Source organism: Macrobrachium rosenbergii, chromosome 20 (assembly GCF_040412425.1).
Source record: "Macrobrachium rosenbergii isolate ZJJX-2024 chromosome 20, ASM4041242v1, whole genome shotgun sequence".
NCBI lineage: Eukaryota > Metazoa > Arthropoda > Malacostraca > Decapoda > Palaemonidae > Macrobrachium > Macrobrachium rosenbergii.
The window spans coordinates 17741167-17758165 of record NC_089760.1 but is presented as its reverse complement, the minus strand read 5'-3'; the positions used below and the strand labels follow the sequence as shown (position 1 = coordinate 17758165).

The following is a 16999-nucleotide window of genomic DNA, read 5'->3' as shown; positions in this document are numbered from 1 at the left end:
TTGAAATAAAAAGAAAATCCTATCTCTTTAAATGCGTGTGTAACAATCATCGAAGCAATAAGAATATGACGGCTTTAGAGGCTGCAGCTTGGTAAATCATATAAAAAAAAATTACAAAAATCATTTCTCTATTTCACAAACCTGCTAGCATAAGCACTAACCTAAACTACCTGAAAACATCCTCTCGGCACATGTAGTTAAAATAAATAATCGTTTTCTCTTCCTGATCGTCCTCCACTGAGAGAGAGAGAGAGAGAGAGAGAGAGAGAGAGAGAGAGAGAGAGAGAGAGAGAGAGAGAGAGAGAGAGAGAACTAGCTCCCCTTAATCTCGTATTCATCTCCTTAATTTCTTCCATTCTGCTTCATGTAGCCTTTATTTTTTTCATTCTCTTACAAGAGCCAGTGATAGCATGCATTCTCTCTTTCCAAAATCGCCTGGGAAGACAAACCAAATGCTCTTAATACACACACACACACACACACACACACACACACACACACACACACACACACACACACACACACACACACACACACACAGAGGCTTGCTCTATCCCCCTCAAGGTTCAAAGGTCACTCTCAGTACCGGCACACCGTTAGATAAACAATGCAGTTTCGAAGATTGTAGAAAGGGGAACATTGGGGAACGTAATCTGAAGAAGGAACTTGGTATATTTGGTTTGGAAACTAAATGGCACAAAGACTCAGATTTTATTTCTTTTGCATTATAGAACGGAGAAGTGAATTGTGATGAAGACATCCCTAATTAGAGAGAGAGAGAGAGAGAGAACTGTCATTAAGGATGGGTTATTAAAGTCTCTTCAGTATTAGGAATCTCTCTCCTACCAAAGTTTAGTCCTTAGATATATCAGTTTATGGTTGAATCTCTCTCTCTCTCTCTCTCTCTCTCTCTCTCTCTCTCTCTCTCTCTCTCTCTCTCTCTCTCTCTCTCTCTCTTTGCGTTTTCATTGGCAGTTAACTATATAAGCAGCGCCATGGTGAACCAAAAGGTTAGTTACGGCTTTTCCCTGTCCATGTTAGAAGACAGAAATGAATAATATTTTTCTGCTATTTCCTTTCAACTTAGAGGATCGTCCTCAGTAGTGGAGAAGGAATAAGGAAAAATCGCATTGCAGCCAAGTTTGTTCTTGGCTGAATACACGCACATAAAGTACTTGCACCATTTTTTGTACAAATTTGAATTTGTCTATACAGGGAAGGTTATGGAGGACGGTTTTTTTGAGAACTGAGACTGAACCTATCAGTAGGTTTTTGACACTGGTCCCAATAATTACATTTCTTAGTGTGTGGAAGGAGTAACATGGAATGCAAAATGTATGGCCAACCCTCCCGGAAAAAAATGATGGAGAATAAAGGGTCATTTCTAATGTAGAATTTAAAACAAATTAAATGTTAGTGGTCCATTATTTCACCATTTATAAGGAATTTATCACGAAAATGAAATATTTGCCAGGAAATGTCGAAAGAGAACAGTGAATAATATAGGCGCTTCTAGGTGCTTTAGTCTTTGACACGTTGATATTGATTATGATATAAATGGACAGAGAGAAACTGCAAACTGGTTGGGAGTGGTGTATGAGTAACGTGGTTGGTGGAAGGGGGTTAGAGGTAGGGCGTTGTTCGTATGAGAGAGGGAGCCTTTGGCCGTCCCAAGAGGATTTCGTTTGTCTCTGGGTCTTAGGAGGTCAAGAAGGGATTGTGGGAGGGATTTCAGCCCTTCAACATTATTAACTCCTTTACTCACCTTCCTCCTCCTCCTACTCTTCATATTCCATCTCTTCCTATTTCTGTCCCACTGCTTGAGAGAGAGAGAGAGAGCGAGAGAGAGAATTTCTTAATATCTGGGGCGTTTCATGTATTGTTCACTGTGCCTTTATATTTCGTATTTCATTTCTTTTCCCGCATACTTTCCATATTAATTGATAACGAGCAGACCGAAAAGGAAAGGAAAGACAAAAAAAGAAGTATAAACCTGATAATTTATTCGTTTTAAATAAACGGTTACAAAGTTGCTTCTTGGTGTATGTCACATTATTTTATCAGAACTTTGATGATGATTTCTGTTTCATTGAAAATGTGATTGGATTTGTAATCATGTATGAGCAATTGCACTTCCTTTATTGAAGAAAGCTCAGGCACAGAAAACCACTTTGATTAAACTTATAACTGAGGAAAAACTATGAATCGTAACTATGAGACGTACTAATCGCCTGTAAGCATTATTTTACAAGGCTATCGACGGGTTAGGAAACTTTTTTTTTCTCCTTAATCTCGCATAATATCCACTTGGAGCACACATGCTTTTAAAGTACGTCGAAATAAAATAAAGAATATGTAAATTATTAAGTTGATACTCAAAACTTCTCACAGATATAGAAAGTTGAAAAGTAAAATCAGATTAATTTAATTACGGAACGCGGAATCAGTGTAATCTCATTCCGAAACTTTTACCCAGAAAGAAATAAAAGCGTAAGAACAGCCTGGATGCTGTCCCGGAAATAATAGACATTTTGCTCAGAAACCTAATTCAAAACGTTTGTGTATTCTTCAGTGTCATTTTTTATTGTCATTGTCAGTAATTAATGCTATCGTTAATCGTTGCTCAACGTGTGGTTGAACTACCTGTAGGCATTTAATTCTCGTAATTTTCACGTATTCATTTTGTAGGAAAGATGCACACCTTCAGGGCTGGATCCTAAACCTGCACAAAACTTTTTTATATATAAATACACATGTAAAATATATATATATATATATATATATATATATATATATATGTGTGTGTGTGTGTGTGTGTGTATGTATGTATGTATACTGTATATATGTATGCATGCATGCGTGTTGTGCCTGTTTGTGTGTGTGTGTAAATACATAACGCCACGCTTTATTATATAATAGAATTATAATGTAAATAGCACGATTATGTAGTTGCTTCTCAGGAAGCCAAATAACGAATACGACTAGTTGTTATAAACCCTTTATATCTTTCACGTCGAAAGTTTCCAGCCTTTTTTCTAATTCCTTTTTTCTTGCCTCTTTTCAATTTGCATATTCATAAAGGCAGTTTCATGTTGTTTTATGCAAATAAAGGCAGCGGAGAAATCTGATTTTCAAATATTGCCTCTTGATTTTTACTTACAATTGTAAGCGGCTTTTAGTAAATCCATATTCTAGTAATTTGGACTTTTGATGAATTTCAACGAGTATTTCCTTTCTGTTCTCTCATGCTTCCATTTTCTCTCCTCGAATACAGTCTTGTTTAAACCTCTCTCTCTCTCTCTCTCTCTCTCTCTCTCTCTCTCTCTCTCTCTCTCTCTCTCTCTCTCTCTCTCTCTCTCCAGTCTTATGATTTACAGCTAAAAATTACGCTTTAAGTCTTTACACAAGGGATTACGGTGTCATAATTAGGTTTGCTTTTTAAATTGACAAAGCTCTGTTCAAACGATAGTCTCTAAAGTCTTCTTCTTTTCTTCTTCTTCTTCTTCTTCTTCTTCTTCTTCTTCTTCTTCTTCTTCTTATTCTTCGTTTAACGTGCTTTTCCCATTTTTCATATGGGGTTTTCGTGGTAGGAAAAAAAAAAGTTTCGAATGCTTAGTACTCTGAAATAACTGTGCCTTGAAACATTTTATATTCCTATCTATCTCTATACACACACACTATATATGTGTGTGTGTAATTCATTTGACTGCAGTAAGGTTTGGCCATTGTGCTTTAGGTCTGCACTTAATTGTCTCATATTTTTCGTAGATTTCACTTTCATACAGTTACCCTAACTTGATATTTTGTTTCATTACCCCATGCAGTCGTCAGGAAATTCGTTGACGTGTGTTTTTGTTTCTCCCCCACAGAGAAGAAATGCAAGGAGACGGAGTTCCGGTGCCTGAACGGCAAGTGCATCCCTCACCGCTGGCAGTGCGACGGGGAATCGGATTGCATCGATATGTCCGACGAAGACCCACAACATTGCGGTAAGGAATCCTCCTCGAGTCGTGACCTTTTCGCTTTAGTTTTATTGCAGTTTCATTCAATGTGCCTCCACCAGTCTGACCCTTTGAGCCCGCCCAGTACGACTGTTTTGCAAAGCTTTGTTTTGTTGGAAGTCCATTTGAGGAATTCCTCATTGCAAAGATGTTTTATTTACGACCACTTCATTTCATTTTTTTTAGTTCACTTAATTGCAAAGATACTTTGACGTACGCCCGAATTTTTCAGGACAATCTGCCGGACTATTTTCTACCAAATTTTTCACTGTGTTGGATATTATCAAAGTTATCTTTTTTTTTTTTTGCATGTAAAATATTAAGTTCTTTGACGTAGGATACTTTTCTTATAAGAACGAACATATTTTAGGCAATTGATTTTGTATGCTTTAAATAAATTTGAAATATTTTCTAATCGAATGTTATTTTCCCCTAGTAAAGCTATTGTTTGTAATTTTTGTAAAAAGAATGCCGATACCCTTCCTGTCTTGTTTGATGCTTTGATAAAATAAGCCCTTTGAAGAGCTTTTCTCAGGAAAGTTTTATGAATGAGCAGGTTTTCGTATATTTTGCATGTTCAGCGATGAATATGTTTCTTATTGTTCAAGTGTTTTCAAGTAATATCAAAGACCCTTTTTTGGAGAATCCCTTTTTCGAAAAAAAAAAAACTAGGAGGTCAAATAATAATGCTACCTGTTTGTGTTAACTACTTGATCTTGTTGCTTAGCACGTTCTTACATGACATTTAACAAACCTCTCGAACAGGGGTTTGCGCTCAAGAAATAGAAACCACGTGTAAGAAACCTAAGTATTTCTACCCAGAGCTTTGTGTTTCATCCTCGTCTCTTTTCTTGGTCTCCTTGCAAGATTCTCGTTCATCTAAACGGAATACACTTTCCGTGTAAACACCATTTCTCGAGGGAGGTGTGTAGGTCTTTTATAAATAAGTACTCCCATACCAGTGCAGTGGTAACGATGATGCTAGCTGTCCGCAATTTATGGCGTGAACAGTTGGTGAATGTCGCCGTTGCCTTTTTGTCTGGGGATGTTAGGCTGCGTTGAAAGAATGTTAATGTTGAGGACGTAAATGTTGGGGGAGTTTTGTCCAGAACTTTTAAAGGCTGCTTTCGTTCCCTTGTTGATTCTCTTTTAAGCGCAGTGTTGCAGAAGCGATGTCGAAGGTACTTATAATTTTACATTGGGTTTCACTTCGATGTAAAATTAGATTGATTTTCCAATCCTTGGTGTATCTGTCTGTATGCAATTATTGTGGCTGTTTTGTTGACGTAAATTCTTTCAGTCATTTAGACTTTAAATTTGTCTTGCTCGTTTCTGCTGTGGCGTTGATCTCTTTGTTTTGTGTATTATCTTTCTGTCTCTTTTGGTTAATTGTGATGCGTCAGTTTGGATCTTCTACAGGTACTCTTTTTGTGATTGTTCCCAGTGGATGAGACAAAAAGAGTGAATCCTCGTCTCAGGCAGTCTGTGCGGTCTAACCGACGGTTAGTTTTTTGTTCTTGTTACATTATTTTGACCGTTTGCCAGCACAGGTTCTTGCTAGTAAAAGTAGCCCGTAAGACTAAGCTTGGCATCCGTGTCTCTTATGTTGAAGTCTTCAGTTTCCTATTGATTGGTTCGATTATTACACTGTACATTTGAAAATGTTAACTGTTTTCTTGTTTCTCTCTCCTTGGTCCCAGTAACGTATTCTTCGTTAGACCCTATTATTTTCTTTAGGCTTGGCATTTTGAAATTCTGGCCTCCACTTGGAAAGTAGTCATTTAAGTGAAGCAGTGGTGGTTATATATCAGTAATAATGATTCTGGGGTCATTTCTATCGGATAGTTTTTATTCGCAGTAGAGCTCTTTTGAGATTTGATTTTTTTATTACCTCAGTCACTTTTCTGGTACATTCTAAAATCATGTGTGTCTGAACCTATTGTCAAAAGAGCATATGTATTTGTTTTTCATTCTGTTTGATCAGCATGGATATAGATGAGTCTTGCCCAGCATTGCAAATCCCTAATTAGAAGGGAGAATCTTGTGTACTTTCAAATAGATTCCCAGAAGGGCTCAAGCCTCGCATATTTGCCATGCGCAAAGTGTTATTCGCACTCAGCTGATGAAGGTTTACATTCATGATGAGGAAATTGATGGCTTCGTATAGTTACTTGTGTGGTGTTCTCATTTCAGCATTATTTTCTTAGTTGGCTTCGTAATTGAATTTTGAAAACTGATTGTTAAAAATATTATTTTGGATAGCATTGGGAAAAATGCAGTTCCCAAAGTGTATTTTGGGAATGTACACATGCAGTTTTATTCTTATTTTGCTTATTTAGCAAAATGTGTTTTCAGCTCTTTTAAAGAGTTACTTGATGTTATGTGATTTCTTTTTGGGGGGCATCGTTCTTGCTGTAACAGACAGTCATGTAGACAGGGCATCTCTGAAGATATAACAGAGATCTTATTGCACTTGATGGAGAGATAGATTCTTTAAGTCTTGTTACAGTCGACGGGAGAGCCCCGTCCTTTGTAACGGATGCCTCTTATCACATGATCAATAAAATTGTTTAAATACTCTGAATTCACAGTAATGAGGCTGTATAAACTGGATCTTTCCTTTTGTCTGTTTGATGTCCCTTGTATTTCACCTCTGTTTTCTGAGCCTGGAAATTCAACAAGCTCTGTGCAAGGTGATATTTATTTGAGTTCTGTTTTCAGCCATAAATTGGGTTCTAATTTGTGAATTTTTAATGGTTTTGAATTTTCAGATCTTAAGTAATATTCAAATGTCACGGATATTATCATTATTCATTTCTGCTTTTTACCGATACGTAGGTAAGTGAGAATTCTCTCTCTCTCTCTCTCTCTCTCTCTCTCTCTCTCTCTCTCTCTCTCTCTCTCTCTCTCTCTGTAGCCTGTCCTGTACTTACTGATGACTATTGGTATGGTGAGTAATTTTAGCCATAGCACACAAATTAAAAATATCGTTGATTAAAGGATTAAACTACATGCGAATTTTATTTGATTTCTGTTGTAACAAACAGGTAGCATCATAGGCCTTATGAACGAAGAGCGTTATTTATATCTCAGATGTTGTAATCCATTTTTTTGTTTTATGTGGCTTCTTTGATATACTGACTTGTATTTTCTTTTGGTATCTTTTTACCCTTTATACCTCTCCTCGCCCTGTTATCCTTTTTTCTCCTACCCGTGCCTCCTCTCCCTGCACCTTCCCTCCTCCTCATGGCTTTCCCTTGTGTCCTCTCTCCAGCTTTAAACAAGTGCAAATCGGACATCCGCGACCAGTGGCAGTGTGCCAGCGGGGAATGCATCCCTCTCAACTGGCACTGCGACGATGAACCGGACTGTGGTGACGGTTCTGATGAGGTTAATTGTACCTGTAAGTCATCTGTTCCCTCTTCCTCATTCCTAACGTCTCGTCCATCCCCCGCCCCTCTTAACACTCACGCCTTCCCTCCTCCCTTTCCTAACCTGTCCCTCCTCCTCTTTAAAGCTCCCTTGTTTGTTTGTGTTATCTTATAGATCTCATTAACGTCATTTCCCCTTTCGTAACCTGTTCGAGGGGAATTCTAGAGGAGAGTGCCCTTTAGTAGAGTGGCGAGTGATGCCGGTGTTGGCCTGAGCCGCCTCTTGTCACCTACAGTGCACTTAACACCTGGCGGTGCCTGAATTCGACTCAGGTTGGCGTTGTCAAAATCTACAAGAGATACTGCGGTCTATTTTTAGATTTTGATGTCTGCCATAACCCAAATTTAACTGAGGTTAAAATAGTGCATCGGCATAGAGGGATAGACCTGAACTAACATTATTGTTTCATTCGCACTTCTTTTTGACGTGACCGTTGTCCATAGCTATATGATTGCTCTCGAGTAGATGTCACACTTGTTTCAGTTGCCTAGTCGTTCAGTCCTTTAATCGTGTGTGGATGCCTTTCAATTATTTTATTATTATTAATATTATTTAGTAGTTTAAACGAACCACACAGTTGGCTTTCTCGCCTTGCATATAAGATTGAAAGGATGGATATGTCCTGAAGTGAGAAGTGAAAATTTTGTTGAGAATAGAACAGTGAGATTTGAATGAGAAGGAAAAAGCAGAAGCATTGCTGATTGGACCCGAAGGAACTCCTCATCCTCAAAGCTCCAGTAGATTTCTCTCCAGTGCCAAGCCCTAAGCATAATGTAGGTGTTACCCCAACGCCCTTGGAAAGTCAGTTGATTAGAATCCTGAAAGTTACATCACTGAAATTAGTTTACAAATCTTTCTTGGTGTTGGGTCGTGCCAGAGTTAAAGATAGGAGTTATAGCAACGACAAAATGCTTAGTTTATTAGTGTATCGATTCAGTGGACGAGTCAAGTTTCGTGCGTACTTACTTAATTTTAATATTTTGCATACTGTAGGTTCCACGGGATGAAAACTTTCATGATACAAAAGAAAGCACGAGAGGGAGAAATATCTTGACCAAAATTAGTATAAGCTTTGAAGGGTAATTAGCACAATGTAGGCAGATTTGTATACCATTTCTTCTGAAAAAAAAAATCTTTGGAGACTGCTGAATATTATAATAAAATAACAATAGACACTTGATACACAAATGTTTTGTCAAAGTGTCAAGTAATTATCCAGTATATTCTTTACTCGGTTAGGTATTTAAGTCGATATTCCAGTAACTGATGTCCAGTTTAGCCTTCGGTTTCACAGAGATGTGATTCTTTATACAGTGTCAGGAGTTCTTTTCATTAATTATATCAGTCGGAACTGAAGAAATCAAGACAGAATTTCCATAAGATTCATCTAAGAGACACTGGCATACCAACGGTGCCTGTGACAAAGGGAATTTAACAGGTGCGGAGTGCCAGAAGATGAAACGTTGATTGAACCTTCCCATTTCAGTCTTAAAGAACATTTCGCTGATAGTTATATACCTTGAAAATAATTCGCGTTTGACCCGTTAAAAAAAAGTTTTCACAGCAACGCCATTTGCAGTAAAACGTCCGGGAATTCTACGTACAACATTAGCTATTCTAGAGTCTTGAGATTGTGGCAATTACTTGTTTTACTATTTTGTTAAAAAGAGTTTTTAGAAAGTCTTAGCTAGTAATAGTTCTGCCTTTCCCTTAATACTAAAACCTAAGAATTGTTACCATACACTTTGTAGGCTGCATGTCATGGAATAGTTTGAGAACATTCAACATTTCTGTCAACAGTGTTCGTTAAAATTTGCACTCGAACACACTTCTAGGGCTGATGTAGCAATTGCTATAGTTACCTGTCACAGAGATCCAGTCTTAGTATGACTTAAGGATTGATTGGTTTGCTATAGATGACCGTGAAAGGCTTTCTTCTTAGTCTCCATGTTTTACCTCATGAATTGTTTTAGTTGTACGAACCTCATTAGAATTTTTCCCATAATCTTAACAGGAATGTTGTACCATAAATTCTTCTTCTAATTCTTAAAAGGAATGATGTACTGTATTATGAAGTGTATCATTACTAATATAAAACACTAATCTGTATGCATATGTATGTAAATATGTATGGCAGAACTAATGGACTGAGTGTTTATGATAATTTGATGTAAAATGTATTAAAGAGTATACATTACTGCCCGTGTGTTTATGGCACTGGGATGATGAAAAAGCTAAACTTGAGATAAGAGGTTTGAACCATGAGTTACTGTATGTGTCCTCATATTTAAATCACTGTCTGTTGCTAACTTCAAATAATGTACATGTAACTGTCTTTATGATATTTACGTCACCAAGGAGCCTACAAAGGTAGGTATGTTTATGTGCTTATGGAATAAATTTTATTAGTTTTCTTTACACTATACAGCCAATGCTTTGCTAAAGCCAACATGATAGTTAACACTGAAAGTAATCGCTATTAATTTGTATCAGAGTTGCGATCATCAGTATCTATTATTATTATGACTTTTTATCTTTGTAAATAAGATGAGTGTGGAAGAGATCAGTAAATTATATTATATATATATATATATATATATATATATATATATATATATTATGTATGTATATGTGTGTGTTTACACACATGCAACATGATACTTAAACAGTCGTTTTCATCCATACACGCTATCAGTCCGTGTTCTCACATTTCACTGAGCAAATTGTTTTATCGCATTGCTTTTCTGTTGACAGATCACATAGAATGCAAAGCAGACGAATTCACGTGTCACAACCGGGGCAACAAATCGAACTGCATCCCTCTCAACTGGGTTTGTGATGGCTCCCCAGACTGCGACGACAGATCGGACGAGTTCTCATGTAGTAAGTTTATGAGAGGCTGTAATAGTACCCTGCCTCTTTGCCCTCATTTATGACTGACTTTGGGTGTAACTTTGGAACTCTGTCTCGTTGGTTTGTCCAGCTTTATTATTTAATCACTACTTACTTTTTCTTCTTCTTTTTGAACCTGCATGAGGACATAATATTTCAGGAATATTGTATGACTGCACATATTGAATAATAATAAAAAATAATAATTTAGGAATTTTGTTTGTATCGTATGACTGCACATATTGAATATTAATAAGAAATAGTTACTCAGATGCTCATGATGATTAGTGACCCGGTGGTTTTATTTGTTATTTTCTTCATTTTGGGGTTCCTTTTTTGTTGTTGTCGCTGTTTCTCATTTTCAGTTGAACGGCAACATACCTTATGATATTCATGCGAGCTGTCTTCACTATCGCATTTGCTCTTGTTTTACAAAGGTTGTTGACTGGGTCTTCCAGGTGTGTCTAAAGTTGCAAGTTAGTAGCGTGACTACTACTACTACTACTACTAAAGAAACAAACATTTCACACACCTGGCTACTACTACTACTGAAGAAACTAGAAAAGATTGTGATTGGACTAGGAGACGTGCCAAAATCCACTACGTATAATTCTTTATAGGACAATGAAAATTCGGACTACTACTGCTTTTATAATTTTCTCTTACGACTGACAGGAACGCTGTAGTGTCAACAATGGAGAACAACACTTGTTTTGAAAATTGGGAAAACATAGTTATTTTCTCTTGTGACTCTACATTTGTTTCACCTGTAGTGTCCACAATGGAGAACAACACTTGGAACTGCGTAACATCAGGTCGCCGTTTCAAAAGAATTACTTGAAATATAAGTGTTTGAGACTATTGGTAAGAGTTAGGACCTTCACTATAAATTAAATCTGCCAAAGATTTTCCTGGTTCACAAAGGCCTCGTAGTGGGTCACAAACGCAGTTTGAAATCCCCAAATAATAGCCATAGAAATTACCTTGATACGCTGGTTAGTCGCACAGATAAAAAAAAGAAAAGGCCTAGTCCTGGGGATATTTACTGTGTGATATCATATATACCAAATGTTCCTGTCAGAAGCCACGCAGCCTTATTTCCTAAGTTGAGTCTTTATATTACAAATGTAGAGGCCAGTAATTGCAGCTTGTAAGGTTAGTATTTTTTTTTTTTTTTTTTTTTTTTTTAAATCTATAACTAGTAGAGTTTTCCCAATTTTCATTCACTTCTTTACCTGACAGATTTCTCTCTCTCTCTCTCTCTCTCTCTCTCTCTCTCTCTCTCTCTCTCTCTCTCTCTCTCTCTCCAGTCGGCCGCCTATCCAATGCCTTCAACTTAGCGCCATTCTCTTATTGTCCAGTCGTAAGAGAAAATTATAAAAGCAGTCAATTGGGTCGTAAAACACTGTCCGAATTTTCATTGTCCTATAAAGAATTATACGGCCTCGTAGCTGGATTTTGGCACGTCTCCTAATGCGGAGTCCAATCACAATCTTTTCTAGCTGATTAAAGAGTTTCTTCAGTAGTCGTCACGTAGGATGCCAGGTGTGGTGAAATGTTTGTTTCTTTATTGTGCATTTTGACCGTGTTAAATTATTGAAAGGTATTTGGTTCTCACCTCACAACTTAAGCTTGAGGTGTTCTTTGTGCATACTAGGTGCCAGTTCATTGCAGACTATGGCTAATCCTTTCTTCTGTTGATTTACTTGTTGAGGGATGAGAAACATGATTTTTTCGTCTTGAAAACAAATTCCGAGAGACTCGAGATATTTCTTCAATCGGCGGACTTTATATGTTTCTAATGACACTCCATTTGCATTCCCATTTCCAGTAAAATGTGGTGTAATGAGGTGAGCGTTTATTGACTTCTTTTATCGTCTCCCCAGTTTGTCATTGATTAGACAACTCGACTGTGATGGAATTGTGTCCGATTCCGTAATGCCCTCAGTAATTTTGTGTGTGTGCGTGTGTTTGTGTGTGCATGTTCTCCCGGGCTTGTAGAGGAAACTCAATGAATTATAGACTCAGTGACTTGTGTTGATTGAATATATATATATATATATATATATATATATATATATATATATATATATATATATATATATATATATATATATATATATATATATATATATATATATACATATACATATACATATACATATATATATATATATATATATATATATATATATATATATATATATATATATATATATATATATATATATATATACACACACACACCCCTTCTTAATGATTGAAAGGTATATGGCTACTGTTCATTTTCTTATAGACATATTAATTGTGGTGCATTTGTTAATGTTATTTTTTCTTTCACAATCTTGCAAAGTTTGCATCTCGGGATCTGGAGCCAGGCTGCAGCATGCCTCCTGACGATCTTGCCACCCACTACCAACACTTCCCTGATCATTATTATTTACTGTTATTTCAGACGCTACCTGCACATCTGAACAATTTACGTGCTCTTCTGGAAAATGCATTTCCAAACGATGGCAGTGCGACGGAGATAATGATTGCGGCGAGGGCGATAATTCAGATGAAATTGGATGTCCCAATAAAACCTGTTCGTCGAGTGAGGTTAGTGTGACAGGACTCTCAATCACACAGTTTCGCTCATGAATGCAGTTGTCGCATACTCAAGTCGAAAGCTGAACGTTTCGTATACTGTACACTTAAACTTTTTGTAAACTTTTTTGTATATGTATATTCTATTTACTCATGTAATAGATGGTATTAGTTGTTAATCGGGTATGAATAGTCACTCAAGTTTATAGAGGACAGAGGTTTAAAAAGGTTATTTTTGTTATTAGTATTTTTTAATTGTAAGGAATAGGTTACATAAGAGGAATGAGAACTTGCTTTACCGTGAATGCAAGGCTACATGTTAAAATAAACTGAAGAGAAAACACTACATTCGTCTACATCAATCCAGATTTGCACATTATAAGTCAACACACTAAACCATTCCAGTGAATTTTACATGAACTCCACAATAAACCCTCAAGAGTGGACAATATTACAAGGATAACAAAGTTGTCAGCAACCAGAAGCCATTTTGGCATGGCTAGTGAATTAACGTCACTAAGATGGGCAATATTTTTTTCCTCTTGTATAGTACCAGGTGTGTCTTTAGAAATATATAACTATTTTGTAGGTGGTCTTACATTTTCCTTTTTTTTCTTGCTCTTTCTCTCTCAGTTTTATTGAACCGTTACTTGTAAGGCCTTTCATTGTATTAAAAAGATTAAGTCTTATCCATCTACAATTGATTTATGTATATGAGGATTAACATGAAAAGAATGAATGGATGATGTGTATAGTACGTATTCAGTAAAATGTATTAGACAATGTTGCATGATTCTATGTAATTCATTATCATTATCATTACATACAATGCTTCCTGATGCAGAAGACTTCTGCAAAATCCCACCACCCATATCTTTCATGCATTTTTCTTCCACAAGTTTCCACTCATCTCCAACTTCCTTTCTCATGGTTTTCATTCAAGTAGGTCTGAAATTCCAGCTCTTATGGTGCCCACAGGAATCCAGCTGATACTACAACGTACTGTTATCACAAGGTTTTGCGAAGTAGACGTCCAAGCCATTACCAACTCCCTTTCATCGTATATCTCATATACATATGAAACCTATAATTTCCATAGTGGCACCATTTCAACAGGAACTGTCCTTCCATCTGACTATAATTTCCATAGTGGCACCTTTTCAACAGTAACTGTCCTTCCATCTGACTATAATTTCCATAGTGGCACCATTTCAACAGTAACTGCCCTTTCACCTGACTATAATTTCCATAGTGGCACCATTTCAACAGCAAATGTCCTTCCATCTGACTCCTAATAGTGATCTTAAAGCTTTATTTTCAAACTGAAACAATCTTTTAGGTTTCATTACAATGCCATGATTCATGTCTACAGCAATACAAATCTTACTAGACTTACGTATAATCTTATTTTCGCATGTCATTTGTTTATGTGATTCCAGATCTCATTCAGCCAGCCCATTTTTCATGTCTTTTGGTAGTTGTCATTCCTTCTGTTCTTAGATTTATTTTTAGTTCATCTCTGTAGTTATATTATTCATTCTGTTAAGCAAACTTTGCAAATCTTGAATGGTTTTGCTCATTAAGACAGTATCATCTGCATACTCTTAAGTATGTCAAGTTTCCATTACTTCATTCTAGACCTTCTTTTCCATCTCCAAAGTACAGTAAACCCCCTGTATTCACGTTCTCACGATTCACGGGTTTCTCTGTGGGACATATCTACCTATTATTTGCAGAAAATTCGCCCATTCGTGGTATTTTTCACTGAGAAATATTCACTAATTACTGTATTTTCATATTTTCATGAATAAATGCACTTTTTGTGATAAAACTATTAAAATACTCAGGTATAAGCATTTTTAGAGGGTTTTTCTTGTGTTTAAACTATCAAAATAGGCAGTTTAAGTGTTCTTAGAGGGGTTTTAAGTATTTGCTGATTTTAGCTATTCGGGGGGTTGCGGTACGCAATCCCCCGCGAATAAGGGGGTTCACTGTACTTTTTTCATGATACAGTTCACAAGATCTACCTAATATATATCTGAAAAAGTTTTGATTCCAGTGCTGCTACTACTACTACTACTGTGTTTTTTGCATTTTAAATCCTGTTTCCTAAGTATAAACGCCTAATGCCATTTCCTGATATTATTATGTGTATAATATATCTTTGTTAACGTAATATGTAGTTATGTTGTTTTGAACAGCTTTTTAATTTACTGGATATTGTTACCATGTTGTTTTCACAGGCTTTTTAATTTACTGGATATTGTCAAAGTTTTTTGAAAGACTTCTAGGGCTTTTCAGAGGTGTAAAAAATACTTATGAAGATGAAAGAAATTTGAAGTTCTATGTTCTGTCGATTTTCATGTCCTTCAAAATCTCTCACTGAAATGTCTTGACCTACTCCTTTTTTCCATTTTTTGTTGTATTTACTGAGCAGGATATTTATGTTGGTTAGTCAAGATTAGCTTCCTGTGATTAATATCCTTCTCAGTGCTTTTGAACCTTATATTCATTAATCATCTGAAGTCTTTTGCCCGCCATATAGGTTCCTTGTGGTGATGAGTCTTGCATAGACCACAGCCTTCTTTGTGATGGCAACCCTGACTGCAGCGATGGATCCGATGAGCATGTAAGAGTTTGGCCAGAGCTTAGCTAGATGAACCTAACCCCCATTTGTGTGTGTTTATCAACATGTTTTTTTTTTCTCCCTTTGTTTTCTTGTTATGTAGATTCAGTGTGATGACGGGATGTGCATAAAGAGAGAATGGAGATGTGACGGTGAGGTGGATTGTATCAACGGAACTGATGAACATGTAAGGAACAGTTAGGAGTCTTTAGGGTAAAGAAAAGGATTTCTTCTTCCAAGTAATCGACAGCTGCACTAATGATTGCTACCCATCTCTTGTATTTTGATTTTTAGATGTACCCCACTTCCCACAGCATGCTGTCAAGTATGGTCCCATTCCCCAGTCTGTTGTCCAGAATCATTTTGCAGTGTAGCTAGTCAAGTTTACTGTGTAATGCTGCCAAGAATAGATGTAGATTCTGAAGCTTTTAGCCTATTGAGCAATAAATCTTGACATTACACATGAATTTTGCTATAGATTTAGTAGTACATTATTGCAAGCAGTATATCACTATTAAAAATATGCAGATAAAACTGCAGATTTTGCTTATAGAAATATAAGCATGATAGTTTTAGCACACGCCTAGTGTGTTCAGTTTTGTAGGAAAATAAATTTTCCATGAGTGTAGGTCAGCGTAGTATATCTACTTTTTAGCCTTTTAAAGTCTAATTTAATTTGTACCATTGAAGTTCTTTAGAAAAAACATGCCACAAGTTAAGTGGTATATTGGATTGTAACATTTTTTTTTCATTAAACAGTTGCTCTTAGTAGAGTGGATTCCTTTAAGAAGCATTTTCAAATTATACTGGCCTCCAGAAGAAGTCTTTGCAAGTCATAAAGTGAATTTTGCATGCATTGACTGGCTACACAAGCAAATGTCCACCTCTGTAATTGCAGTATATTTCAACCATAGCTTATTTATGTTATTTAAAATTAGTACAGTAGTTCCTGTAAATTTGATCTGATCCTTGTTTAGATTTGCTACCTTGTATCACTTAGTTAATGCACTTGTTTACAGATCTTATTATATTTAGTCTCAGGATAAATATTTACTAAGGTATGGTTTGATATGTAAACAACACTTAATGATAAAAATGGTGTTGTAAGTGATTTGCTTTCTAAGCATTTCAATATAACACTTACCAGTAGTTTATATAGAGTAGGAATTATTTGAAGAATGTAGCTCCAAAGTATTCTTGCCATAATTTTCATTGTAACATATCAATCCTGTAGATTTTCTGTATTGCTTGTCACGTACAGTACTACCTGAAGTGTAAAGTTTTGTAAAGTTATGTAGACTTTTAATCTTGTACAGTACTTTAATTTGTAGATGAAGGCCAGGACAATAAGAAGCTTTAAAATAGGGATTGGTTTGACATCTTAGGTAGTCAAAAGAGGCTCATCATGTAGAAATGAACTTTACAGTACAGAATTGCCATATTAGGTATGAATGGATTT

At 36.3% G+C, this 16999-nt stretch overlaps 1 protein-coding gene across 9 annotated transcripts in view; it reads left to right on the top strand.

Moving 5' to 3' along the window:
* The window catches only part of LOC136849104 (very low-density lipoprotein receptor-like), a 621997-nt gene that overhangs the window by 531488 nt on the left and 73510 nt on the right, over positions 1–16999 (top strand). For 3 of the 9 annotated variants that reach the window (XM_067122064.1, XM_067122066.1, XM_067122068.1), the window contains exons 2-6: positions 3870–3989; positions 7276–7404; positions 10188–10316; positions 12781–12926; positions 15644–15727. In XM_067122064.1, the coding sequence (XP_066978165.1) occupies positions 3870–3989; positions 7276–7404; positions 10188–10316; positions 12781–12926; positions 15644–15727 (608 nt within the window). Of the gene's footprint in view, positions 1–3869; positions 3990–7275; positions 7405–10187; positions 10317–12780; positions 12927–15459; positions 15544–15643; positions 15728–16999 lie in introns of all 9 variants that reach the window. The other 6 variants (XM_067122065.1, XM_067122067.1, XM_067122069.1 and 3 more) reach the window with 3 other exon arrangements.